Here is a 23067-nt window from a genome sequence, read left to right on the forward strand (position 1 = left end):
AGATATTAAAAACTGCATACATTTGTGAGGGTTGAAAAAGGTAGTTCTTATGCAGAGGTGCCACAGATAAAAGATTCTCCATCTTAAAATGCTTTCTACATTGGTTCCATATTCTGATTGAGTAAAACACAACTGGGTTATTAGTATATTGGGGATAGCTTAAAGAATATATAAAAAAGTACTGCAGGATTTTATTTCTATTGTCGACCAAACCTGTGTATATTTATCTATTTGTGTCCAGGTTTTTATAGCTTGCAGGTTTGATGCCTAGTAATAAAACTGAAAGTTAGGTAGAGCCATACCACCTTCTGCCTTAGGTCTTTGTAGGGTCGTTCTTTGGACACGTGGATGTTTTGAGTTCCAAATAAATGAGACTATGGTTGAATCTAAATGCTTAAAAAATGATTCATTGATGTATATTGGAATGTTTTGAAATAAAAAGAGAAGCTTAGGAAGGATAATCATCTTAACAACGTTAATTCTTCCAGCTAGAGTTAGATCAACGGTTGACCACCTATGCAAGTCTTGCTTAATTTTTCCATACAGATGGCGAAATTTTGTTGATAGAGAGCTTTATGTTTACTTGTGATATTTACTCCTACGTATTTAAACTGATCTGCAATGATAAAAGGGAAGGTGTCCAATCTAATACTGTATGTTTGAGAATTCACTAGAAAGAACACACTTTTATTCAAATGAATTCTGAAACCAGAGATCTTTTGAAATTCTGTAAGTGCTGTTAAGACTGCAGGCACAGTATTTTGTGAGTCTGATGTATACAGTACCATATCATCTGCATATAGAGAAATTTTCTGTTCAAGTCCTTCTCTGATAATCCCCTTTATGTGTTAACTAGCAAAATACCCGCGCTTCGCAGCGGAGAAGTAGTGTGTTAAAGAAGCAATGAAAAGAAAAGGAAACATTTTGAAAATAACGTAACCTGATTGTCAAAGTAATTGTTTTGTCACTGTTGTGAGTGATGAGTGTTGTTGAGATATAGATATATATATATATATAGATATAGATATATATATATATATAGATATATATATATATATATATATATATATATATATAGATATATAGAGATATATATATATATATATATATATATATATATATATATATATATTTATATATATATATATATATATACACACACACACACACATAAACATATATATACATATACATACATATCTACATATATACACACACAGCTATTTCAGATCAGTGCAATACGCTGTTTGTTAAAACGGTTGACTCCGCTCTTACGTGCAATAACAAATCAAATCATTCAGTTGTCTTTGCTCATATGTCATTTTAGAGCTGGACGCCTGGCATCTTTTTTTGGCCACAAGTTCGTTTCTGTTTGGTGTGAGGTTCTGTGTTGTGGAGATTCTCAGGATGGATTGCAGGTGCTCATCAGTGAGGCGACTCCTGTGTGCTGTTGTGTTAGTTTTTATCACTGAGAAGAGCTTCTCACACAGATATGTGCTACCAAACATGCACAAGGTTCGAGCCGCATGTAGACGAACTTTTTTTGTTCTTCAAAGTCACCAAAGCGCCGTGCAAACTCAGTGCGCAATAACTCTAGTAAGCGGTAAGTGTTACGGCAAGGCAGCTGAAGCGCTGCATTATGGGATCTGTAGTTTATTGTGTTACCAGCGCTTCATATACCCGGCTTTAATAACAATAATACAGTATATAAAATGATCTCGGGGCGGATATAATTACACGCCGGGCGGATGTGGCCCGACCCTTGAGTTTGACACATATGGACTAAATAGAACTTGAAAAGATATATTTTTCAAATGTGATCGCGCAATTCAGATAGAGTTGACGCAAGACTACAGCCTGCATGCCTCAATGAGTCATCCTCCCTCGCTCTTACTTTTTACCGTTCATCTAATGAATACACTGAGTATGGCTTTACCAAAACAATCATTGATGGCGAATAAAGTATCCATTATTCGAGTATGTAGAGCGGGATATATATATATATATACATATATATATACCCGCGTATCGCAGCGAGAAGTAGTGTGTTAAAAAGGTAGAAAAGAAAAGGGAACATTTTAAAAATAACGTAACATGACTGTCAATATACAGTATTTGTTTTGTGAGTGTTACTGAGTGTTGCTGTCATCAAGGATTTGATTATCATTATTTCTTTCAATCAGGTTCGTATTTGTAGGATGTGTTGTGTTCAAGTTACATTCCGTGTTTGTCAATCGTTGTAAAGATGACAGGTTTCATTCATCGATTCGTTTCTTACTGCATCAATAAACAGCTCGTCTTCTTCTTTATCTGAGACCTGACACACTGCATGCACGGGTTTTTTTTACACTGTCTTCCTTTAGCGGGACATTGACTTTTTCCACCGTGTGCTTTGTTTCCACAGTAGCTGCATTTATGAATATGCTTATCAGGCGCTTCATATTTTTGCTGCCTTTTCAATTGTGTAATTCGGTTTTGTTCAGCGCTCTTTGGAACTGTTGCTTTTATCTGTGCACTCGCCAGTTCACGTGAGCCACTCGGTGTACTTGCATCGAAGGTTCCCAGCTGTGCTGGTGCCATCTCGTGCTATGTCCATAGCTTTATTTAATGTTACCTTAGTCCTGGCACTTAAAACTTTCTCTCGCAGTTTCGCTGAGTTTGTGTCAAACACCACCCTGACCATCTCATCTTCCTCTCCATAAGCACAGTCCTTCACCCGTGAATATTTACCCGTGGCAGTTTGCTATTGGATTGCCGCTGACGGACGGCCTTATATGGGCAGGCACTAAATTACAAACGCCAGCGCAGCCTGTCTATGAACTTAATTTAAAGTGTAGGTTTACATGCGCTTTGTTTCCGAAGTAGCAGAACTCATGAATATGGTTGTATATGTCACTCGCTCGCTTCTTATTGTTTCGCTGCCTTCTCAATTGTATAATGCATGTTTTCTTGAGCGCTTTTTTGAGGTCTTCCTGGTTTTCTATGTACTGCGTGATTACGTGGGAGGCGTGATGATGTCACATGAAACTCCGCCCCCACGGCGTTGAAGCTCATCTCCATTACAGTAAATGGAGAAAACTGCTTCCAGTTATGACCATTACGCGTAGAATTTCGATATAAAACCTGCCCAACTTTTGTAAGGAAGCTGTAAGGAATGAACCTGCCAAATTTCAGCCTTCCACCCACACGGGAAGTTGGAGAATTAGTGATGAGTCAGTGAGTGAGTGAGTGAGTGAGGGCTTTGCCTTTTATTAGTATAGATCATTTTGACAGTGAACTGCCAGTGGTTCAATGGCGATTGCAAATAGCAGTGGTGACAAGGGGCATCCTTGTCTGGTACCAAGTTCTAGTTTAAAGCACTCTGAACAAATGTTAATACAAACTGAAGCTTCGGGATTGGTATACAGTAGTTTAATAGATGCACAAATGTTCGGACCATACCCAAATTTCTCTAATGTAGTGAAAAGGTAGTTCCATTCAATCATGTCAAAGCTTTTTTTGCATCCAACGAGAATATCAACTCTGGGGTGTTTGACTTTGCTGGTGAATATATTACATTAAACAGGTGTCGAAGATTGGACGCTAAGTGTCGGCGTTTAATAAATTCAGTTTGATCTTGTGATTTTACCTAAGGCAACACTTTCTCTATCCTTCTAGCTAGGATATTTGAGAGTATCTTAACATCATTATTCAGAAGTGAAATTGATCTGTATGATGCACATAATTGAAATAAGTCCTTATTTTGTTTAGGAAAGATGATGATTTAATGCTTGGCGAAAAGTTAGAGGTAGAATTTGATTGTCTCTAGCTTCTTTCTATAAATTTTACTAAGAAGAGGGAAGCTAGTCGAGTGGAGAATTTCTTATAAAATTCTACAGGATAGCAATCAGGGCCTGCTGCTTTCCCACTTTGAAGTGACTTTATAGCATCTAGCAATTCTGATAGCGCCAGAGGTTTATCCAGTTCCTCTGCACTAAAAGTTTCTCTAGTCATGCTTGAAAGTTTGTGAACCCTTTAGAATTTTCTATATTTCTGCATAAATATGACCTAAAAATCAGATTTTCACTCAAGTCCTAAAAGTAGATAAAGAGAACCCAGTTAAATAAATGAGACAAAAATATTATACTTGGTAATTTATTTATTGAGGAAAATGTTTGAATATTACATTTTTGTGAATGGCAAAAGCATGTGAACCTCTAAGATTAGCAGTTAGTTTGAAGGTGAAATTAGAGTCAGGTGTTTTCAATCAATGGGATGACAATCAGGTGTGAGTGGGCACCCTGTGTTATTTAAAGAACAGGAATCTATCAAAGTCTGCTCTTCACAACACATGTTTGTGGAAGTGTATCATGGCACGAACAAAGGAGATTTCTGAGGACCTCAGAAAAAGAGTTGTTGATGCTCATCAGGCTGGAAAAGGTTACAAAACCATCTCTAAAGAGTTTGGACTCCACCAATCCACAGTTAGACAGATTGTGTACAAATGGAGGAAATTTAAGACCATTGTTACCCTCCCCAGGAGTGGTCGACCAACAAAGATCACTCCAAGAGTAAGGCGTGTAATAGTCGGCAAGGTCACAAAGGACCCTAGGGTAACTTCTAAGCAACTGAAGGCCTCTTTCACATTGGCTAATGTTCATGTTCATGGGTCCACCATCAGGAGAACACTGAAAAACAATGGTGTGCATGGCAGGGTTGCAAGGAGAAAGCCAATGCTCTCCAAAAAAACCATTGCTGCTTTTCTGCAGTTTGCTAACGATCACGTGGACAAACCAGAAGGCTATTGGAAGAATGTTTTGTGGACGGATGAGACCAAAATAGAACTTTTTGGTTTAAATGAAAAGCGTTATGTTTGGAGAAAGGAAAACACTGCATTCCAGCATAAGAACCTTATCCCATCTGTGAAACATGATGGTGGTAGTATCATGGTTTGGGCCTGATTTGCTGCATCTGGGCCAGGACAGCTTGCCTACATTGATGGAACAATGAATTCTGAATTATATCAGAGAATTCTAAATGAAAATGTCAGGACATCTCTCCATGAACTGAATCTCAAGAGAAGGTGGGTCATGCAGCAAGACAACGACCCTAAGCACACAAGTCGATCTACCAAAGAATGGTTAAAGAAGAATAAAGTTAATATTTTGGAATTGGCTAAGTCAAAGTCCTGACCTTAATCCAATCGAAATGCTGTGGAAGGACCTGAAGCAAGCAGTTAATGTGAGGAAACTCACCAACATCCCAGAGTTGAAGCTGTTCTGTACGGAAGAATGGGGTAAAATTCCTCCAAGCCGGTGTGCAGGAATGATCAAAAGTTACTGGAAACGTTTAGTTGCAGTTGTTGCTGCAAAGGGGGGTTACACCAGATACTGAAAGCAAAGGTTCACATACTTTTGCAACTCACAAATATGTAATATTCAATCATTTTCCTTAATAAATAATTGACCAAGTATAATAGTTTTGTCTCATTTGTTTAACTGGTTTCTCTTTATCTACTTTTAGGACTTGAGTGAAAATCTGATGATGTTTTAGGTCATATTTATGTAGAAATATAGAAAGTTCTAAAGGGTTCACAAACTTTCAAGCACAACTGTATTTGTAGTATCTGTAATGTATCCATAAATGCATTAGATTGTGTGTTGTCTTCTTTAGACTCAGTAGAATATAAGGATTTATAGTAGTCTCTAAATGTGCGCATTATATTTTTATGGTCAATGATTTTATCGCTGTTCGTGCTGGTGATTGCATTGTGAACTTCTTGCTTGTGGATTTGTTGAGCTAAGAGCTTATGAGCTATCTCTCCATGTTCATAGTAATGATGTCTTGATTTAAAAATGAATTGTTCAGTTTCTTTGGTTGTTAAGAGGCTGAGCTCTTTCCTATGAAGAGCCTCACTTGGACACCTGGCATGTTCTTCATCTATTCTAGTAATTTCACTGGTTAGCTCTGATACCATCTTGGTTTCTAATTTATTTCTGGGGGAAAGATATGAAATAATCTGTCCTCTTAAGAAGGCCTTTAGAGTTTCCCCAGAGTATTCCTGCAGAGACCTCTGAGGATGTATTTGTCTCTAGGAAGAAACTGATTTGTTTGGATATAAATTCTGTACAGTTCTCGTCTGCTAACAGAAGTGGGTTAATACACCATCTGCGAGAGGAGTGTGTGGGGCATAATGATTTTAGCTCCAAGATCAGAGGGGCATGGCTGGAAATAACAATAGCGTTGTACTTGCAAGATTTAATCGTTGGCAAGAAGAAATAATCAATTCTTGAGTAGCAATGATGCACTGGTGAGTAGAAGGAATATGTTCTCGAGTTTGGGTTTAGAAACCTCCAGGGGTATGATAGGTTGTGGTCAGTTAAAAACTGTGTAATTGTCTTTGCAGTATTTGATGTCAACCTACCTGTGACAGGAGACCTATCTAAGAGTGGATTTAAAACGCAATTAAAGTCATTGGTGTAAATTTATGGTACTTGTAAAGGTTAGCGGTTTTTGTTTTTTTTTTTTATTCAGTTTTATCCTCCCAGTCATGTTCACATTCCCCCCGATCTGACACTTCTGATTTCACATAAAGATGTGCTATAACAGAGGTTAACTCAGATGATTATGAGGGTTCTACATTGGAGAAAGACAACAGAAACCCTCCCTGCAAGAAACGTCCACTCACACTTAAGAACAACGCAGCTGCACTAGGCAAAAATGCAAAAGATGGCACAGTTTGGATGCAGCAACAGGTCGGGCATCATCCTGTCATCCAAGTCAATGTGCCAGACGCGTGTCCTTCAAAGAAAAAGCAGTGCTTACAAAGCTCACCAAGGTATCTGGAAAAGTCCTGTTTTTGATTGTTTTCTTATGGTCTTTACATGATAAACATTTACATGTTACTTATGTAAAAACCAGATTGAATGTTATTTACCTTGATTTATTTACTTACCTTCCTACAGCGTAAAGTCACAAGTAGACTGCAGAGCTTCCTGTGTTTTTTTGACACGGACATGCTCACAAAGTACATGTGCTTTATAAGTATTATTTAACCTATACAATATGAGGAACCTCACACCCAGATAAACAGACTTGAGCTGGGAGAACTAAAGCTGCGTCGGTGGGAGATGGGATAGCAGCTTGCCTGCTGCCATTGCTGATCGACACATTTCCAAAACAAAAGCCCCTTATGCAAAAAGTGCGAGAGGGTATAAGGTGGCCCAGCATTATGAGTTTTTTTGTAGGATTCAGGGATTCTAGTGTTAATAAGCTACTGCCAGTTGGCTGGAAGCTTTCAGTCTTGTTCAGAATCAGTTTTTAAAATCCTTTACATAGCTGCTTATTAGACAGCACAATTCTTTAAAAGTAAGAAAAAGGAATGCAACTATTTTCAAACATCTGTTAAATATAAACACGTAGTAATGCTACATGATTTTTGCCATTTGTTTGGTCTATTCAATTATTTCTGTCAGCTTTTGTCCTTTTAAAGAATAGTAAATTGTTCATTTTGTAGAAGTAACAACCCATTGAAATAGAATGGGGAAGACACATATGTAACAGCTTCTGACCCTTTAAGGTGGGACTTCCTGTTTCTGGTAAAACAATTTCCAGATTACTTCTATATATCGGGAGTTTCAGACCTCCATCTTGGTTTCATTCTACAAATTCTGCCATCTTGCATTTCGCTAAGACAGCTTTATTTTTTTTTGAATGCCTGCTACCAGAGCTGAGGGACATCCTGTATCTAACTCACCACAGTTTAACAAAATGGCATTTTCTCTGGTTCTACATGGGAAGTAATTCACAGCCATTGGGACGGAAATTGGTGAGACTGTTATGGCTTTTTTTTCCTCCTCTATTTACTTTGCGGTAGCACAATTATTTTCAGTTAATTTTCCATCCATTTTAATTCAAAGACTTAGGCCACTCTTCCAAATCCACAAGAATAATGTAGCCAGTATAATATATTAGTGTAGATATTCATAATCTGCGTTATATGTTCCACCTTACAAACTAGTATTATATTATATAGGCCTGATGCAGTATCACTTGTTCAATCTCTGACAGTAACATTTTACATAAGTTTATTCTGCATGAGCTGCTTACTCATGGTACTCCTACATATCTACTCCCTGCAAGTTAATGTTACTACATTAAGTAGCAACTTAGTAACTTTTATGAACTGCAGCATACTGTCTGGTACAAAAGTGTGGTGGTCCACACGTAAATATTTGTGATATGACTTCCATTCTTTCTTCTTTTGAGGCGGTTTACATTAAAGGACCGGTGCAGATGACATATACACATATTAACATTTTATTACCGTAGATCCCGGAATACAGGCCGACCCGGTATATTAGCCGAACCCCTTCTCTACCTACTAAATTACATGTATTTGCCGATGACCGGTATTTAAGCCGACCCCCTTTTCCAAGCAAAATTTTCTAAATTTCCTTAAAAGTGTCTCTTCGGGTATATTTATAATGTTTATCGGCGAGAATTTGAGACTGCCAGCATTTTTGATATATAATATAATGTGCATAATTTACCAAAACACCAATCATTTTTCTAATGTACTAGCCAAAAAGTTATAAAAAGTGCCTAGCCTACTTCAATTAAGCTAGGAGCATGGCGGCACGCATGGTCACAGCGGCTCAGGGCTCTCCTTTTCAGTGCACTTTTTTGTTGTTTTTGTACTTTTTTTTGTCCTTGTTTGTGCACGATCGGTTTGGCGAACATCCGCTACACCATTCAGAACCTTATAGATATCGGTGTCCAGAGCCAGACATCTGTTTCGAGTGTTTTTCATCACACGCACAACATCCCAGACAACATAGCGAGACCAGCGGGCTCTCCGTGGATTGTTGTCGGGTCTAGGCGACAACATAGACGGAGGAGGGAAAGAAAGCAGAAGCGGGGCCGCAGATCCGGCGTTATGCTAAAGCTAAAAAACAACCATACAAGCCCTATGCAGAACTTTTTTCTGCACTGAAGGAGCTGCTTTTAATCTCATTGTAGATGCGTATAGTGACAATAAAAGGCATTCTATTCTAGAAACAATTTCATACTGTACTCACCATTTAATTTGACATCTTTGGGCTGAAGTAAGGGATGAGATATTTCCACACAATGTCCATCTTCGTTTTGATTGCGATCGCTTACTTTTACCTTCTCTTCCTTCCTTAGCAATTATGTGTCTTGCTTGCATGGTCTTAATTATATATATAGGTAAATCACTGCAATGACGGAAATTACATCCACAAACACATGTATCTGGGCTCCGACTGACGCTACTAATGCTCTCGGTTGTTTGTTTACTATCGCGAAAGCGGATACACGTGACCGCATCCGTTTCATAACGCAAGATGTTGATCGTAAATCAAAACAAAAAATTTCATTTTAAACTTCCCGATAATTTATTATAAATTTTATTAATAAAATCAACAACTAAAACACTTTTTTGAATAAATTTTTTATTTAATTTAAAGTACCGGCATGCAAAGTTACTTCTTCATCTGAAAGATGGCTCTGTGGTTTCGTCATTATTTACTTCCGTATTCATCGGCAAAACCGGCATTGCGCTGGAAATCTTGAATCTGAAACGATACTCGTTGTATAAACCGACCCCCAAACTCCAAGCCAAAAATCTAGGACGAAATTCTCGGCTTATATAACAGGATCTACGGTATGTGATAAATTATTAATGGTGGAGTCCATACTGTAATGATGTGTTAACGGATCTTACCAGATATCCCCTCTACATATCCAATGAATAAACAGGACAAAGCCCAGCAAAATACTGAAATATTAATCTGCTTATTTCATGTTGTATAAAAACCATTACCAATTAATAAAGCTATATTTAAATAGTTGTTTAAATTTTTGTGTTCTTATGATTTACAGGTATGTGAATTGCTGCGAGACGGGTTAACACAACTGGTCAGATTTAGGCTGACTTACAAAGCAACTCACAAAAGATAACACAATCTTTTTCACAATTTACCTCGAACAAGGAAATGTTACAGATGTAAATTATATTACATACTAGCAAAATACCCACACTTCGCAGCGGAGAAGTAGTATGTTAAAGAAGTTATGAAAAAGAAAAGGAAACATTTTAAAAATAACATAACATGATTGTCAATGTAATAGTTTTGTCACTGTTATGACTGTTGCTGTCATCAAGGATTTAATTATCATTATTTCTTTCAATCACGTTTGCATTTGGAGGATGTGTTGTGTTCAAGTTATATTCCGTGTTTGTCAACCGTTGTAAAGATAACAGGTTTCATTCATCGAAGTATTCACTACCCAAATGGGTACTCGTGAGTCTAAGATGTTTAACAGGCATTCGCGGTATTAAGTTGTGGATTTGCCAGCGAACATTTAGCGGCAGCATGTCTATGAACTTAATTTAAGCATAAGCTTTACACCTTGCTTTCCTATTGATATGTCTACTAAGGCTTGTTTAGATTCAGAGGGTTGTTCCTTTCTTACTGCATCAATAAACAGCTCGCCTTCCTCTTTATCTAAGACATCACACACTGCATGCACAGGTTTACCTTTCCCAGTCCTGCAAAGTCAGTTCACGTGAGCCGCTCGTAGTACATGCATCGAAGGTTCTCAGCTGTGCTTGTGCTATCTCGTGTGATCTTGCGATGTCCACAGCTTTATTTAATGTTAGCTCAGACCCGGCACTGTTTGGCAAGTTTCTCTCGCACTTTTGCGGAGTTTGTGCCAAACACTATTCTATCCCTGACCATCTCATCTTCATTTGCATAAGCACAGTCCTTCACCAGCAATATTAACTCTGTTACAAAGTGATGAAAATTCTCATTTATACCCTGCGTCCTCTCATTAAACTTGTATCTTGCGAATATCTTATTCGTCTTAGGCATGACAAACGCCAGTGGCAGCGTATCTATGAACCTAATTTAAAGTTAAGCTTTACACCTTGCTTTCCTATTCGTTTGCATAAGCACAGTCCTTCACCAGCAATTTTAACTCTGTTACAAAGTGATCAAAAGTCTAATTTATACCCTGCGTCCTCTCATTAAACTTGTATCTTGCGAATATCGTATTCGTCTTAGGCATGACAAACGCCAGTGGAAGTGTATCTATGAACCTAATTTAAAGTTAAGCTTTACACCTTGCTTTCCGATTCGTTTGCATGAGCACAGTCCTTCACCAGCAATTTTAACTCTGTTACAAAGTGATCAAAAGTCTCGTTTATACCCTGCGTCTTCTCATTAAACTTGTATCTCGCGAATATCATATTCGACGTAGGCATGACAAACGCCAGCAAGAGCATGTCTATGAACTTAATTTAAACTTAAGGTTTACACCGTGCTTTGTTTCCGCAGTAGCTGCACTTATGAATATGCTTGTATGCATCACTTGCTTCATATTCTTTTGCTGCCTTCTCAATTGTGTAATGCGTTTTTTGTTCAGCGATCTTTGGAGCTCTTGCTTGTTCTCTGCGTACTGCATTCACAGTCAGTTCACGTGAGCCGCTCGTAGTACATGCATCGAAGGTTCTCAGCTGTGCTTGTGCTATGTCCACAGCTTTATTTAATGTTAGCTAAGAACCGACACTTAAACGTTTCTCTCGCACTTTCGCGGAGTTTGTGCCAAACACTAGTCTATCCCTGACCATCTCATCTTCATTTGCATAAGCACAGTTCTTCACCCGCGACTATTTAGCGGCAGCGTGTCTATTGGATTGCTGCTGACAGACGGCCTTATATGGGCAGGCACTCAATTACGTGGGAGGTGTGGTGATGAGGGACGCAACTCCGCCTCACACGCACCGAGCTGCAGGCTATGGCCGTATATATGTACGTAAGTAGGTTCCAGTTATGACCATTACGCGTAGAATTTCAAAATGAAACCTGCCTAACTTTTGTAAGTAAGCTGTAAGGAATGAGCCTGCCAAATTTCAGCATTCTACCTACACAGGAAGTTGGAGAATTAGTGATGAGTGAGTGAGTGAGTCAGTGAGGGCTTTGCCTTTTATTAGTATAGATAAAATTTATGAGTAGACATCAGTAATAAAAGTATGACATGCTCTTCATGAACCAATACTTTGTTTACAATTCCCCAAACCTATGACTCGTTATGGAAGTAAACAACAGTTACAGTGGTAATTGCAGATAAATATATGATAAAAGAAATCCTACCTAATTCCACATTATAAAATTGAACAATCTTAATTTATACAAAAACTGAAGGTTCTGGGCTGTAGTACAGAATAATAAATTAATCAATGCGGACAAATTGGGCTCACATAAATTTTCTGCAATGAAATATGCAATGCTATGAAATGAATGTTGTGTTTACCCCCAGAAAAATGAGGCAAAAGTGTTGATTTTTTTTCCAACAACAAAAAATTGTATTATGTGTAACAAACATAATCACATTAGGAAAGGTATGTCTAATATCCACTACTATACTGGTCCAGATTTTGCATATGTGCTTTGTATGAAATGTTTTCAAACAGTCACCGGCATATAATTTTTTTTTCTATGCTTAAACATGACATGGTTTAATGTCAGAACCTGACCCACACCATCTAGTGTTGTTGTTGTCTACCACAGCTCAAGGCATTTCCTCATAACATCAACTTTGACAATTGCTGCACTGTGAACAGTGCTTAGGAGGCAGATGTCTATCTTGTCTTATCTTCCTCTTAATTTCAGTCATTTTGCATGCATCTACTACACCATGGGTGCCCAAACTTTTTCGGCGTGCAAGCTACTTTTAAAATGACCAGGTTGAAATGATCTACCTACATTTATTTGCTTAGCAGACACTTTTATCAAAAGCGACTTACAAAAGAGGTAAAAAATTAAGTAACATTAGGCTAGCGCCCATTTGTTCAGCAAGTGTAATAAGACAGGTAACGAAAGTTGATTGCCACAGTGAAAATATGTAATAACTCATACATTTATAATCAAAAATGCAATTATTTACATTTAAATAGCAAAGAATATAAAGTATGACAGCGCACAAATTATTTTTTTCTTTTCAATTAGACAGAAATTCACAACACAGATGGGCCTAGACCAGGGGTACCCCACACTTTTTCAGCTTGCGAGCTACTTTTAAAATGATCAGGTTACACATTTTATGTATAAAGTATACTCAGTATATATATATATATATATATATATATATATATATATATATATATATATATATATATATATTTACTGAGTATACTTTATACATAAAATGTGTGTTGTCATACCTTGCATAACTGAATAACCTTTATGGCACAATAACAATTCAATACATTTATGCTCACTACAGTATTTGGATTTAATAATCATCATGTGGAAAAAGGCTGACTCGCATAAATAAGTACAGCCGAATAATGCAGTCAAAGAACTTTTGAATTCAGCCGAGTGAAAAATGACGGCTGTCCGATTAACTGCGATTTTAGTTCCCTCTCCTTTCTCTTTCTCAGATCGCTTTTTGGAAGGACGTCAGTTTCATAGTTTTTATGAACAGTTCGAAAATGCCTTTCCACATTTTCCTTCTTTGGAATAGCAAGGATAGATTGACAGATCAGACAAATGCACTTCGATTGTGACATTGCGAGAAAAAAAATCATCTTCCAGTTCCAGCCCATACCCTCCCCAAACAATTTTTTTTTTAAAATCCCTTCTTTAGTCGATATAAATTGGAAAGCTAACTACATCACAGCCGGAGTTTTGCAGTAGCTTGCGCGTTTGATCATGAGTGTAGGATGATCAGTGTGTTAAAAGAGAAGAGATCTCAGACTGGCTGCCCTGTATTTCAATCAAGTGGCAAATGCCATAGGGAGGATATATGATAGACTAACGTTTAAAAAATAATTTTTTTGAATGCAACGCGATCTACCTGCACTACCTTTGCGAGCTACTGGTCGATCGTGATCGACGCATTAGGCACCCCTATACTACACCATGCTTGCAGCTTGACACATTCACAAGAGTCACCAGGCATATCATGGTAGTTTGGTCATACAGTGCTCTTTGCATCAATTTTGCTCTGAAGTAAAATCTTAGGTAGTTCAGGTTAGTCACCTTGGTTAAGCAAAGAGTCTGCCAGTGACAGCACAGATGATGTAGTGATGCTGTAATAAGTATACTTAGTATACCACTGGGTCTGTCTACTAGTTTAAACCAGAGTGTGCTAAAAGCATGTAAAACTTCATACTGAATCGTGCCCATTTTGATGCAATGTACGATTATCCACTACCACCTTCCCTTGTAACATATGAGACTTTCCTCAATACTTGTTGTGACTGGGAATATACACCTTCTTCATATTTTTAATGATAGCTTAATAGCACATCCCACTGTTTACACAGTTTTGTGCCGAGTGATTAGTTTCATCATATTCCTTATTAGTGAAATGAAAAACGACACACTCTTAATTTTGACAAAAAGGGGTGTAATTTTTATATCACTTGAACTGGAATGTGCTATCTATGAAAGCTATTGAGCCATTAAAAGCCTATTTGTATTATGTTTTTAATAATGTGGTACGCAAAACACTGTTAACAAGCATGTATTTAGTGCTAAATGACACATGTAACTGCATTCTTCAATTTTTGCATATGAATCATCATTAAAAATTTTAAATGATCCAGCTTTGAAGTTAGTTATCCAAGTCCCCAAATACACCTGAATATTACACTATGTGTACATTTGCTAACTTGTTTAAATGTGATTATGCAAGAGAATATTCACTAACAAGGTAACCAATTCTCTTTTGTATATTGTACCAAGATGATTTGTGATTTTTATGCCTAAAACAGTCCCCACACATAGAGAACCCATATATTTCTCAAGCAAGAAAAGAATAGGCATTTTGAAATTGTGGTTTAACACTTATGACTTGCCATTTTATAGGGAAGCTGAGCATGTACAATGTGCTTTTTAATGTTAAACATGAAATGGATGCAATGTTTGAGTTATAAAATTTGCCACAGTGTAAAATCAAACATACAAAGTCCAAATATTTAAAATTTATTAAAACAGAACAATTTGGATTTAAAAGGTAGATATTACATTAATTTTCCTGAAATTGTCACAAGTTCTTTCATTATATGAGAAGATAAATGTTTAACATATGTATGTATGAATTTTAATAACTTTATTACTCACCAATACCTGGAGCTCCAGCTTTGCAGGTATAATGGAGAAGAGTCATATCTGTTAGGCCATCACGGTCATTTACTTGGCAGCCTCTTTTCAGAATCTGCGGGAGAAAAGTAGCAGTATTCATAATATTTTTAACTTTTAATAAAATTACTGTCTGCCTAATACACACATACTGGGCAACGGCTACAAGGAAACATGGTACAGATTAATTTGCTATTGTATTTCTAAATTAAGCATTTTTCTTACCAAGTCTAAAAAATACTTTGAATGTGTTACAAGTCTTATATTTTACCAAATATATCCACTAAAGTGGTAAAATTTGATTTCAGAAAACATTTTTTTGAGATATGTTAATGTTAACAAAAATAAAAACTAGAAAGTACGGATTATCAACGTTTCTTTGTACTATTTTCTTCAGTGAAGGGCACATTCGCTTTCACTTGTTTGTTAAAAGTGACTGTTGTGGGTGGAGTTTTCATTTAAATAAGGACATACAGTAAAATAGCACAAAACCACACAACATTACCTTTCTTGCAGTCTAAGTGGAAAATTAGGGGTAGTGAAAGCATGCTGGTGAGGGACACAGGCAATTAAACTGAAGAGTAAAGTGGGACTTCTATTAAAATGAATTTCTTACAACATTTTTCTCTCACCCCAAAAAACATAGATAAACCATTCCATAATAGAAGTACAATCTCAACACGAAGATCAGGAAGTATTGATTTGAAAATGGGAGTATTCCGTACTCATGGATGCCATTTTAGAACTACCATATAAGTGAGTATAGTGTGTGTGTGTATTTTTATATAATTAAGAGCACAATTTCCTGTCGCAAAAAAATTATCCTTTTTTTTTTTTTTTAAATATTGCAGAAGCATTTTATAATGCTTGCACTCAGAACAATGTCATTTGATGGAGCTGACCCATTATGCCTGCAATCGCAGTCAACTAGCTCCAGCAACTAGTTGGCAATGGAAGTTTGAAAATAATTAGTTATTGGTGCACCAGCTAGCCATTTTAAAGGCAACAACTTTCTCATGTAGCTGATGCATCTTTTTATGAGCATTTTAATTTTTTAGCATAATGTTTCCACTATCAATTCTGCTGCGTGCACCAGCAAATTGTAGTTAAAAAAAAGACATCAAGATCATGTGACATCTGCTTCCCATGCCATGTCAAGCAGAAAGGCATGTTAGAATTCCACATTGTACTACCCACATAAAGCTTTGAGCCCTCGCCCAGCAACCAATAACAAAAATTAATGTTAAATAGTGCTAACACAAAAAAGCCATTTCCTTACTGATTAATAAGCCTGAAGGACTGGTCTTGTCTGCAGTCTGATGAGTCAAAAATGAGGGCTTTCTGAGAAATAAACCACAAATTGTCTGCTAAATTTGCTCACAGCAAGTGGCTGTTCCAAAAAATAATATTTGAAATCGTGAATAATTAAATGATGGTTCAAAAAAAAAAAAAATATTCAGGACAGCTATGGACAGACAAAGTCATTGAGGTAACTGCAGCTCTTAAACAAAAGTCTGTTTTCACTCATTGTCACAGGACAAATGATGCAGCTGTGAAAGAAGGCTATATTACTGCCAACATTCTAAAGGGATATTCATTAAAACATATAGGGCAGCTGAACTCATGTGTCCCAATACGTTACAAGCTTTTACTAATTTAAGTCTATCAAGACAAACTGTAGCAGAGAGTCACGTACTTAATGCAAGATTTAGACAGGCAAATAAAAGAAAAATTAAAGGCATTTACTTGTTTTTCCATCAGAATAGATGAGGCACACCAGTAACAATGGTACTCTCAACTTGCAGTTTTTGTCAGAGGTGTTGATAAGTCTTTGAATGTCATTGAATTGTTTGTTGAACTGATTCTTATGACAGACACAACTTCTGGTAATGACATTTTCAAATGTCTGGTTGGATCCTTGAAGTGGATTGGGCTCACACGGTTAGTCAATTCACTGGTGGCGCACCTTTATTGTGTTGTGTTGGGGGAGTAGAGGTTATTGCCAAATTCCAAAAAAAAAAAATCAAGCATAAGTAAAAATTTGTGTGTATTTCACTGTATTGTACATCAGAAGTTATTATCAGCAAATCACTTAAAACTGACCAAGGCAAGAGTTTTGTCATCAAAAGAGTAAATTCAATTCACGTGAAAGGACTCAATCACTGTCAGTCTGGTGCCTTGCTAAGTCAGCACAATGTTAGCCATAGCTTCCTGTACCACACAGAGGTGTTTACACGGGGGTTACACTCAAGCTTTTGTTATGAAATGTGCATGGAAATTGGTCTTTTCATAGATTAAAAAGAGAATGTGGTGGTGGAACTGAATGGTTACAAATGGATGATATCTCTGAGCACTTGAATATTCTCCACACCAAACCTGCAAGAATGAAAACAACATGGAATAGAATATTATGATAGCATCCATGTGCTTCAGCAGAAACTAAATCAACAGTGGGCACAGCTGGGACCCTGTATGAAAGACGTCATCTGCGAAGGTGGAGATTAAAACATGGATGAAAACTAAATAAACACAACTAAAGGTTAAGTTTAAGCAAGTTTTTAAGTCCAGAACTGCGATCTGACGTGCCAGATAACCTGCTAATGGATTTGAATGAATTACATTTAACTCAGTGTTTAAAGGAAAATGTACTTATGCATGTCTGAACATATTATATCAAAATCTTGGACCAAAATATTCTAAACAGAGAGCTTTATCCTCAGCGTTTTTTTTTTTTTTTGTTGTTTTAAAGCACCTACTTTTGCAAACAGGATTTTTCTGTTAGAAACATAAATAATTTAAATCAGTGCTCTTGCCTGACCAGGCACTTGAACAACACAACAAAAGTTGTTCTTGCTCAGAGGTTCACTCCAGATTTTGATCAGGTTTCAGAGAGTAATTAGATGTAGTATATTTATTTGTGTTAACTTTTACCCCACTAGCAGTGAATGCGTAGTAACCTGAAAAAAGTGTTATTACGTCAGTAGTCTATTAACACTAGAATTACCAAAGCCTACGAAAAAAACAGCAAACCTGCCCCACCTTAAATCCCTTCGCACCTCTACGTCAGTGTCTTTTATCTTGTAAATGTGTTGATAAGCACAAGCAGCCTGCTATACCATATTTTAGTAATAATTGACAAAATGTACACATGAACTGTATAATATGTGAGGACTGAAGCCAAAATATCAAATAAAAACTTTCTCTAAAAAAGGTACAACTGAAATACGACAGCTTCAGTGGTGCAGTGGTAAGAACTGCTAAGTTATAATCCAGAGGTCGTGATTTCAAAACCAGCTCCCTCATAATTTTACCATTTTGAGTAGTTAGCTGCTCTTATTTTCAATATTATATGATAAAAACATAAATTTGATTTGTGTCTGTAACAGCTGGTGTAAATTAAAATCATGACATCATGCACCAGAAGGCATGAGCTTATTCAGTGTGAGCAGGAGCACACAGGTGGCCGGTTGCTTGTGCTATAACAAGCTTGACTTGGCGGCGATCAATGCACATGTACTGTACAAGCCATGCACCGGTGCACCGAGAAAAGAAAGTGTTCTTTGCTCACCTTGCAGAGGAACATCATTGTTGCTTCTTACAAGAAAAGGTGATGGAAAAACAAAGAGAGGATGCAACATCAACAAGCTTCTGTTCCAAGACCGCCACTTCACCCAAGAAAGCAAACTCAGTCAATGTCAGGCGCCCCTTCAATGTAATAGTAACCACAGCAGACAGAAGTGTGTACATTTCAACAGGTAGACTTGTAAATGTAGGAAGGACGGCCCTTGGGTGTGTGGGAACTGTTAACATTTGAATTTGATGATTGTATATAGCACAGAACTGACCTCTCTGTACTATTCTTTCCTCTGCATGTCCTGGAGTACAAAAGAACCACCACCATGCACCAAAATGTGAAGACTGGGCAAGATCAGGAAAAAAACGCAGTCACTGCAAGAAGGCATGTGAATAAATATGAATAATATGAATAATGTTGCATCAGTGCCACAATGTTTTCTGAAATGTACTATACAGGTCATAAAACGAATTATTCTAAATATCATATATACCTAGGTCTCTGTTTTTTGTCAATGCAGCTTTGACATAATGGACCATATGGTACATACTAATTCAGCGTGAGCAGAAACAATGATATTTACACCGCCTGTTACAGACACACATCAAATGTATGTTTTTATTGTATATTATTGACAATAACAGCAGCTCACTACTCAAAATGGTAAAGTTGCAGGGGAGCTGGTTTCAAACTCATGACCTCTGGACTGTAACTCAGCAGTTCTTACCACTGCACCACAGAAGCTGTCGAATTGCACTTGCACCTTTTGTGAAAGTGTTTGATATTTGGCCATCAGCCTTCACACATTATACAGTTCATGTCTACATTTTGTCATTTATTACTAAAACATGAAAAGTTTCTGTTTTAACAATGTGTTTACATAGATTGTTGTAGACACGGAACACACATGAAATTACTTCCCCAATACAACTCTAGGTAGCCCACTCCCAGATAATCATGGCATGAACTGGGAGAACTTCTTGCCAGTTCTGCAGCAGTGGGGGGATGGCATAGCAGGCTGCTTGGGCTTAACAACACATTTACAAAACAAAAGACGCTGACAGAGAGGTGCAAAGGGATTTAATGTGGGCTCGGTTTATAAGTTTTATCATAAGCACAAGCAGCAATCAGCCTACTATCCCATCGCCACATAAATTGCAAAAATTGTTCTCCCAGCTGAAGCCTTGCTTACCAGGGAGTGAGTTAGGAACTAGAGCTGTATAGGCTAAATAATGTATTGTTATTTGGAACACATGTATTTCATGTCTGTTCCGTGTCTAAAAAGATCTATGTAAGTGTAACATGACAGAAACGTTGAACACATACCTAAAAGACAAACTTTTTTCCTGGTTTAGTACGAACGACAAAATGTAGACATGAAGTGTATAATGTGCGAAGACTGAAGTCCAAATATCAAATAACCACTTTCACAAAAGGTACAAGTATAACAAAACAAGTGTCTTTTATTCAAGACTATAACGGAAGAAAAAGAAATCGGGTTAGTGTATGTCGTTGTTATGACTGCTTTGGTAGTATAGCGGTAACAGCTGCTGACTTATAATCAACAGGTCACAGGTTCGAGCCTTGCTGCGTCATAATATAAACGCTTTCAGTAGTGAGCTGCTCTTACTGTTACTATTATACAATAAAAACATACAGCACATTTGATTTGAGTCTGTAACAGCCGGTGTAAATGTATGGTGCTTGTAAAGGTTAGCAATTTTTTTTTTATTCAGCTTTATTCTCTCAGTCATATTCACGCTCTCCCCAATCTGACACTGCTGTTTTCAAATAAAGACGTGCTATAACAGAGGTGAACTCAGATGAGGACGAGGGTTCTAACATCAGAAAAAGAGAACAGAAGCCCTCCCATCCCCGCAAGAAACGTCCACTCACATAAGAATAACGCAGCTGTACCAGGCATAAAGGCAAAACATGGTACTGTTTGGATGCAACAAGAGGTCCAGTGTCATCCTGCCAGTCAGTCTGCCTCACACCTGTCCTTCAACGAAGCAGCACAGATTACAGAGCTTGCCAACATATCGGGTAAAGTCCTGTTTGTGATTATGTTGTGTGATGGACTTTACATAAGAAACATTTATATGTTATTTATATAAAAGCCAGATCGAATGTCATTTACCTTGATTTATTTACTTATCGTCCTACACAGTTAAGTCACAAGTAGACCGCCGAGCTTCCTCAGTTTGATCGACAAGGAACACACATGAAATGCATGTGTTCCAAATAACAATATATTTAACCTATACAGCTCTAGGCACTACCTCACTCCCTGATAAACAAGGCTTGAGCTGGCAGAGCGATTTTTGCTGTTTCTGCAGCGGTGGGGGGAATGGGATAGTAGGTTGTGTGCTGCTTGTGCTTAGCGACACATTTACAAAACAAAAGACACTGATGGAGAGGTGCGAGCGGGTTTAAGGTGGGCCAGGTTTACGAGTTTTTTGTAGACTTTGGTAATTCTAGTGTTAATGATACATTTTCTTCTTTTCTCTTTGTCATCATTGCCTTTCAAAATACCCACTGCACAACCTACTCAAGTGTGAAGGAGGTTTATACTTGATAACTATGATCTTTGTTTCAAGTTTTTACTTTATAAAGTAAAAGGAGGGGGGGCTTTCAAATTGTTGTACATTCATCACTGTATGCCATAGCAAATGCTTAAAAGAGAACTTGCACTGCACATGCTGTCAGTTTGGTTTTACCCTAGTATGTGTTTACATACCAAAGTGATGTGCAGGTCAAATTCTTCAGCATATCAGCTTTCAGAAGAGGAGAGGTCTGGTTTTATAAACCTCATGGATCCGCTTCTGTAAGTTGTAATAATTGCTTGACAGGACAATTTCCTTGTCAATGCTGATGCCTTTGGCAACAGAGGAAAGAGCCGACTATACTTCCTTAGAAGGCTGATGTCCTTCAACATCTGCAATAAGATGCTGCAGATGTTCTAGCAGATGGTTGTGGCAAGTGCCTTCTACACAGTGGTGTGCTGGGGAGGCAGCATAAAGATGAGGGTTACCTCACGCCTGGACAAACTGGTGAGGAAGGCAGGCTCTATTGTAGGTACGGAGCTGGACAGTTTGACATCTGTGGCAGAGCGATGGGCGGTGAGCAGACTCCTGTCAATCATGGAGAGTCCACTGCATCCACTGAACATTATCATCTCCAGACAGAGGAGCAGCTTCAGAGACAGACTGAGATCATCGTTCCTCCCCCACACTATGCGACTCTTCAATTCCACCCAGGGGGGTAATTTTTAACACTATACAAGATTATCGATGGTTATACCTGCTTCATACTCTCCACCTTACATTTTTTAACTTGCACTGAGCTTTTATTGCTCTTTAATTAATATTGTTTTTATCAGTATGCTGCTGCTGGAGTATGTGAATTTCCCCTATCTGTCTAATAGATACTGTACATGTCAGTAATTGTCAATCTGTGTTTGTAATAGATTAGACACCATATTTTTATATCAAAGTGACTGACAGGTCTTTGTCTAATAAGATAACAGAAATCCTCAGGATTATCAGCTTTCAAGAGAGCCCTTGCATGCTATTATGGAGTGAACTGATCACTTTTTATGCAAAAGCATACTATAATCCTTTCAAAACTTGTTTTGCTGGCTGTGAATTTATTTGTACTTTAAAACAAACAAGTAGTACTTTACTTTTACATATGGCTGTCATAAAAACCACATTATTTATTTATTTTAGGTCACATCCTATCAGCAATACAAGATGCTTCCTGAATCTTTAGAGCAGTGGAGGGCAACAGTGGCTGAAGTTTTTTTTCCAACCCAATTGCTAATGAGGAAGTCAGGTATTGCTGATGAAGCAGTTATTGCTCAAACAGTATTTTTCTGCTTCATTTCATTTGTCCCACTTGTTAAGATTTTTAACCTTTACTGCTTAGTCTTATATAGCTGCATTCGCTATTTTTAATTGCTCCTTACTAGCAACAAGATACAAGAAAAGAACCAGCAGCTTTCCATCTAGCTTGTTTCTATTTACACCCGAGTGTATTCACACATACACAAACACTGGTTTAATAAAGTACTTGGAAGGAAACTGAACAGAAAAAATGGTCTGAGAATTACTTATCCATTTTAGGCTTCAAAAAATTTGGATGGTATCCTTAGAAAAGGTAAAAGTATATAATATGAGAATGACCTGTCATTGCAGAGTTAAAACACTAGCAAACCATGAAATTAAATTATTGGCAACAATTAAACAACTGGTTTGGAATAAAAACCTGCAGCCACTGTGGCCCTCCGGGAGCAACATTGGTCATCTCTGCTTTATAGGCTGTAATCAACTAAGT

At 37.5% G+C, this 23067-nt stretch overlaps 1 protein-coding gene across 7 annotated transcripts in view; it reads right to left on the reverse strand.

The window, feature by feature from the left end:
* Positions 1-23067, reverse strand: part of LOC120525759 (CAP-Gly domain-containing linker protein 4-like) — a 159629-nt gene that overhangs the window by 100947 nt on the left and 35615 nt on the right. For 6 of the 7 annotated variants that reach the window (XM_039748340.1, XM_039748342.1, XM_039748341.1 and 3 more), the window contains exon 4: positions 15138-15231. In XM_039748340.1, the coding sequence (XP_039604274.1) occupies positions 15138-15231 (94 nt within the window). Of the gene's footprint in view, positions 1-15137; positions 15232-16434; positions 16454-23067 lie in introns of those variants that run through there. The other variant, XM_039748343.1, reaches the window with a different exon arrangement.

Source organism: Polypterus senegalus, chromosome 3, assembly GCF_016835505.1.
Source record: "Polypterus senegalus isolate Bchr_013 chromosome 3, ASM1683550v1, whole genome shotgun sequence".
NCBI classification, from domain to species: Eukaryota; Metazoa; Chordata; class Cladistia; order Polypteriformes; family Polypteridae; genus Polypterus; species Polypterus senegalus.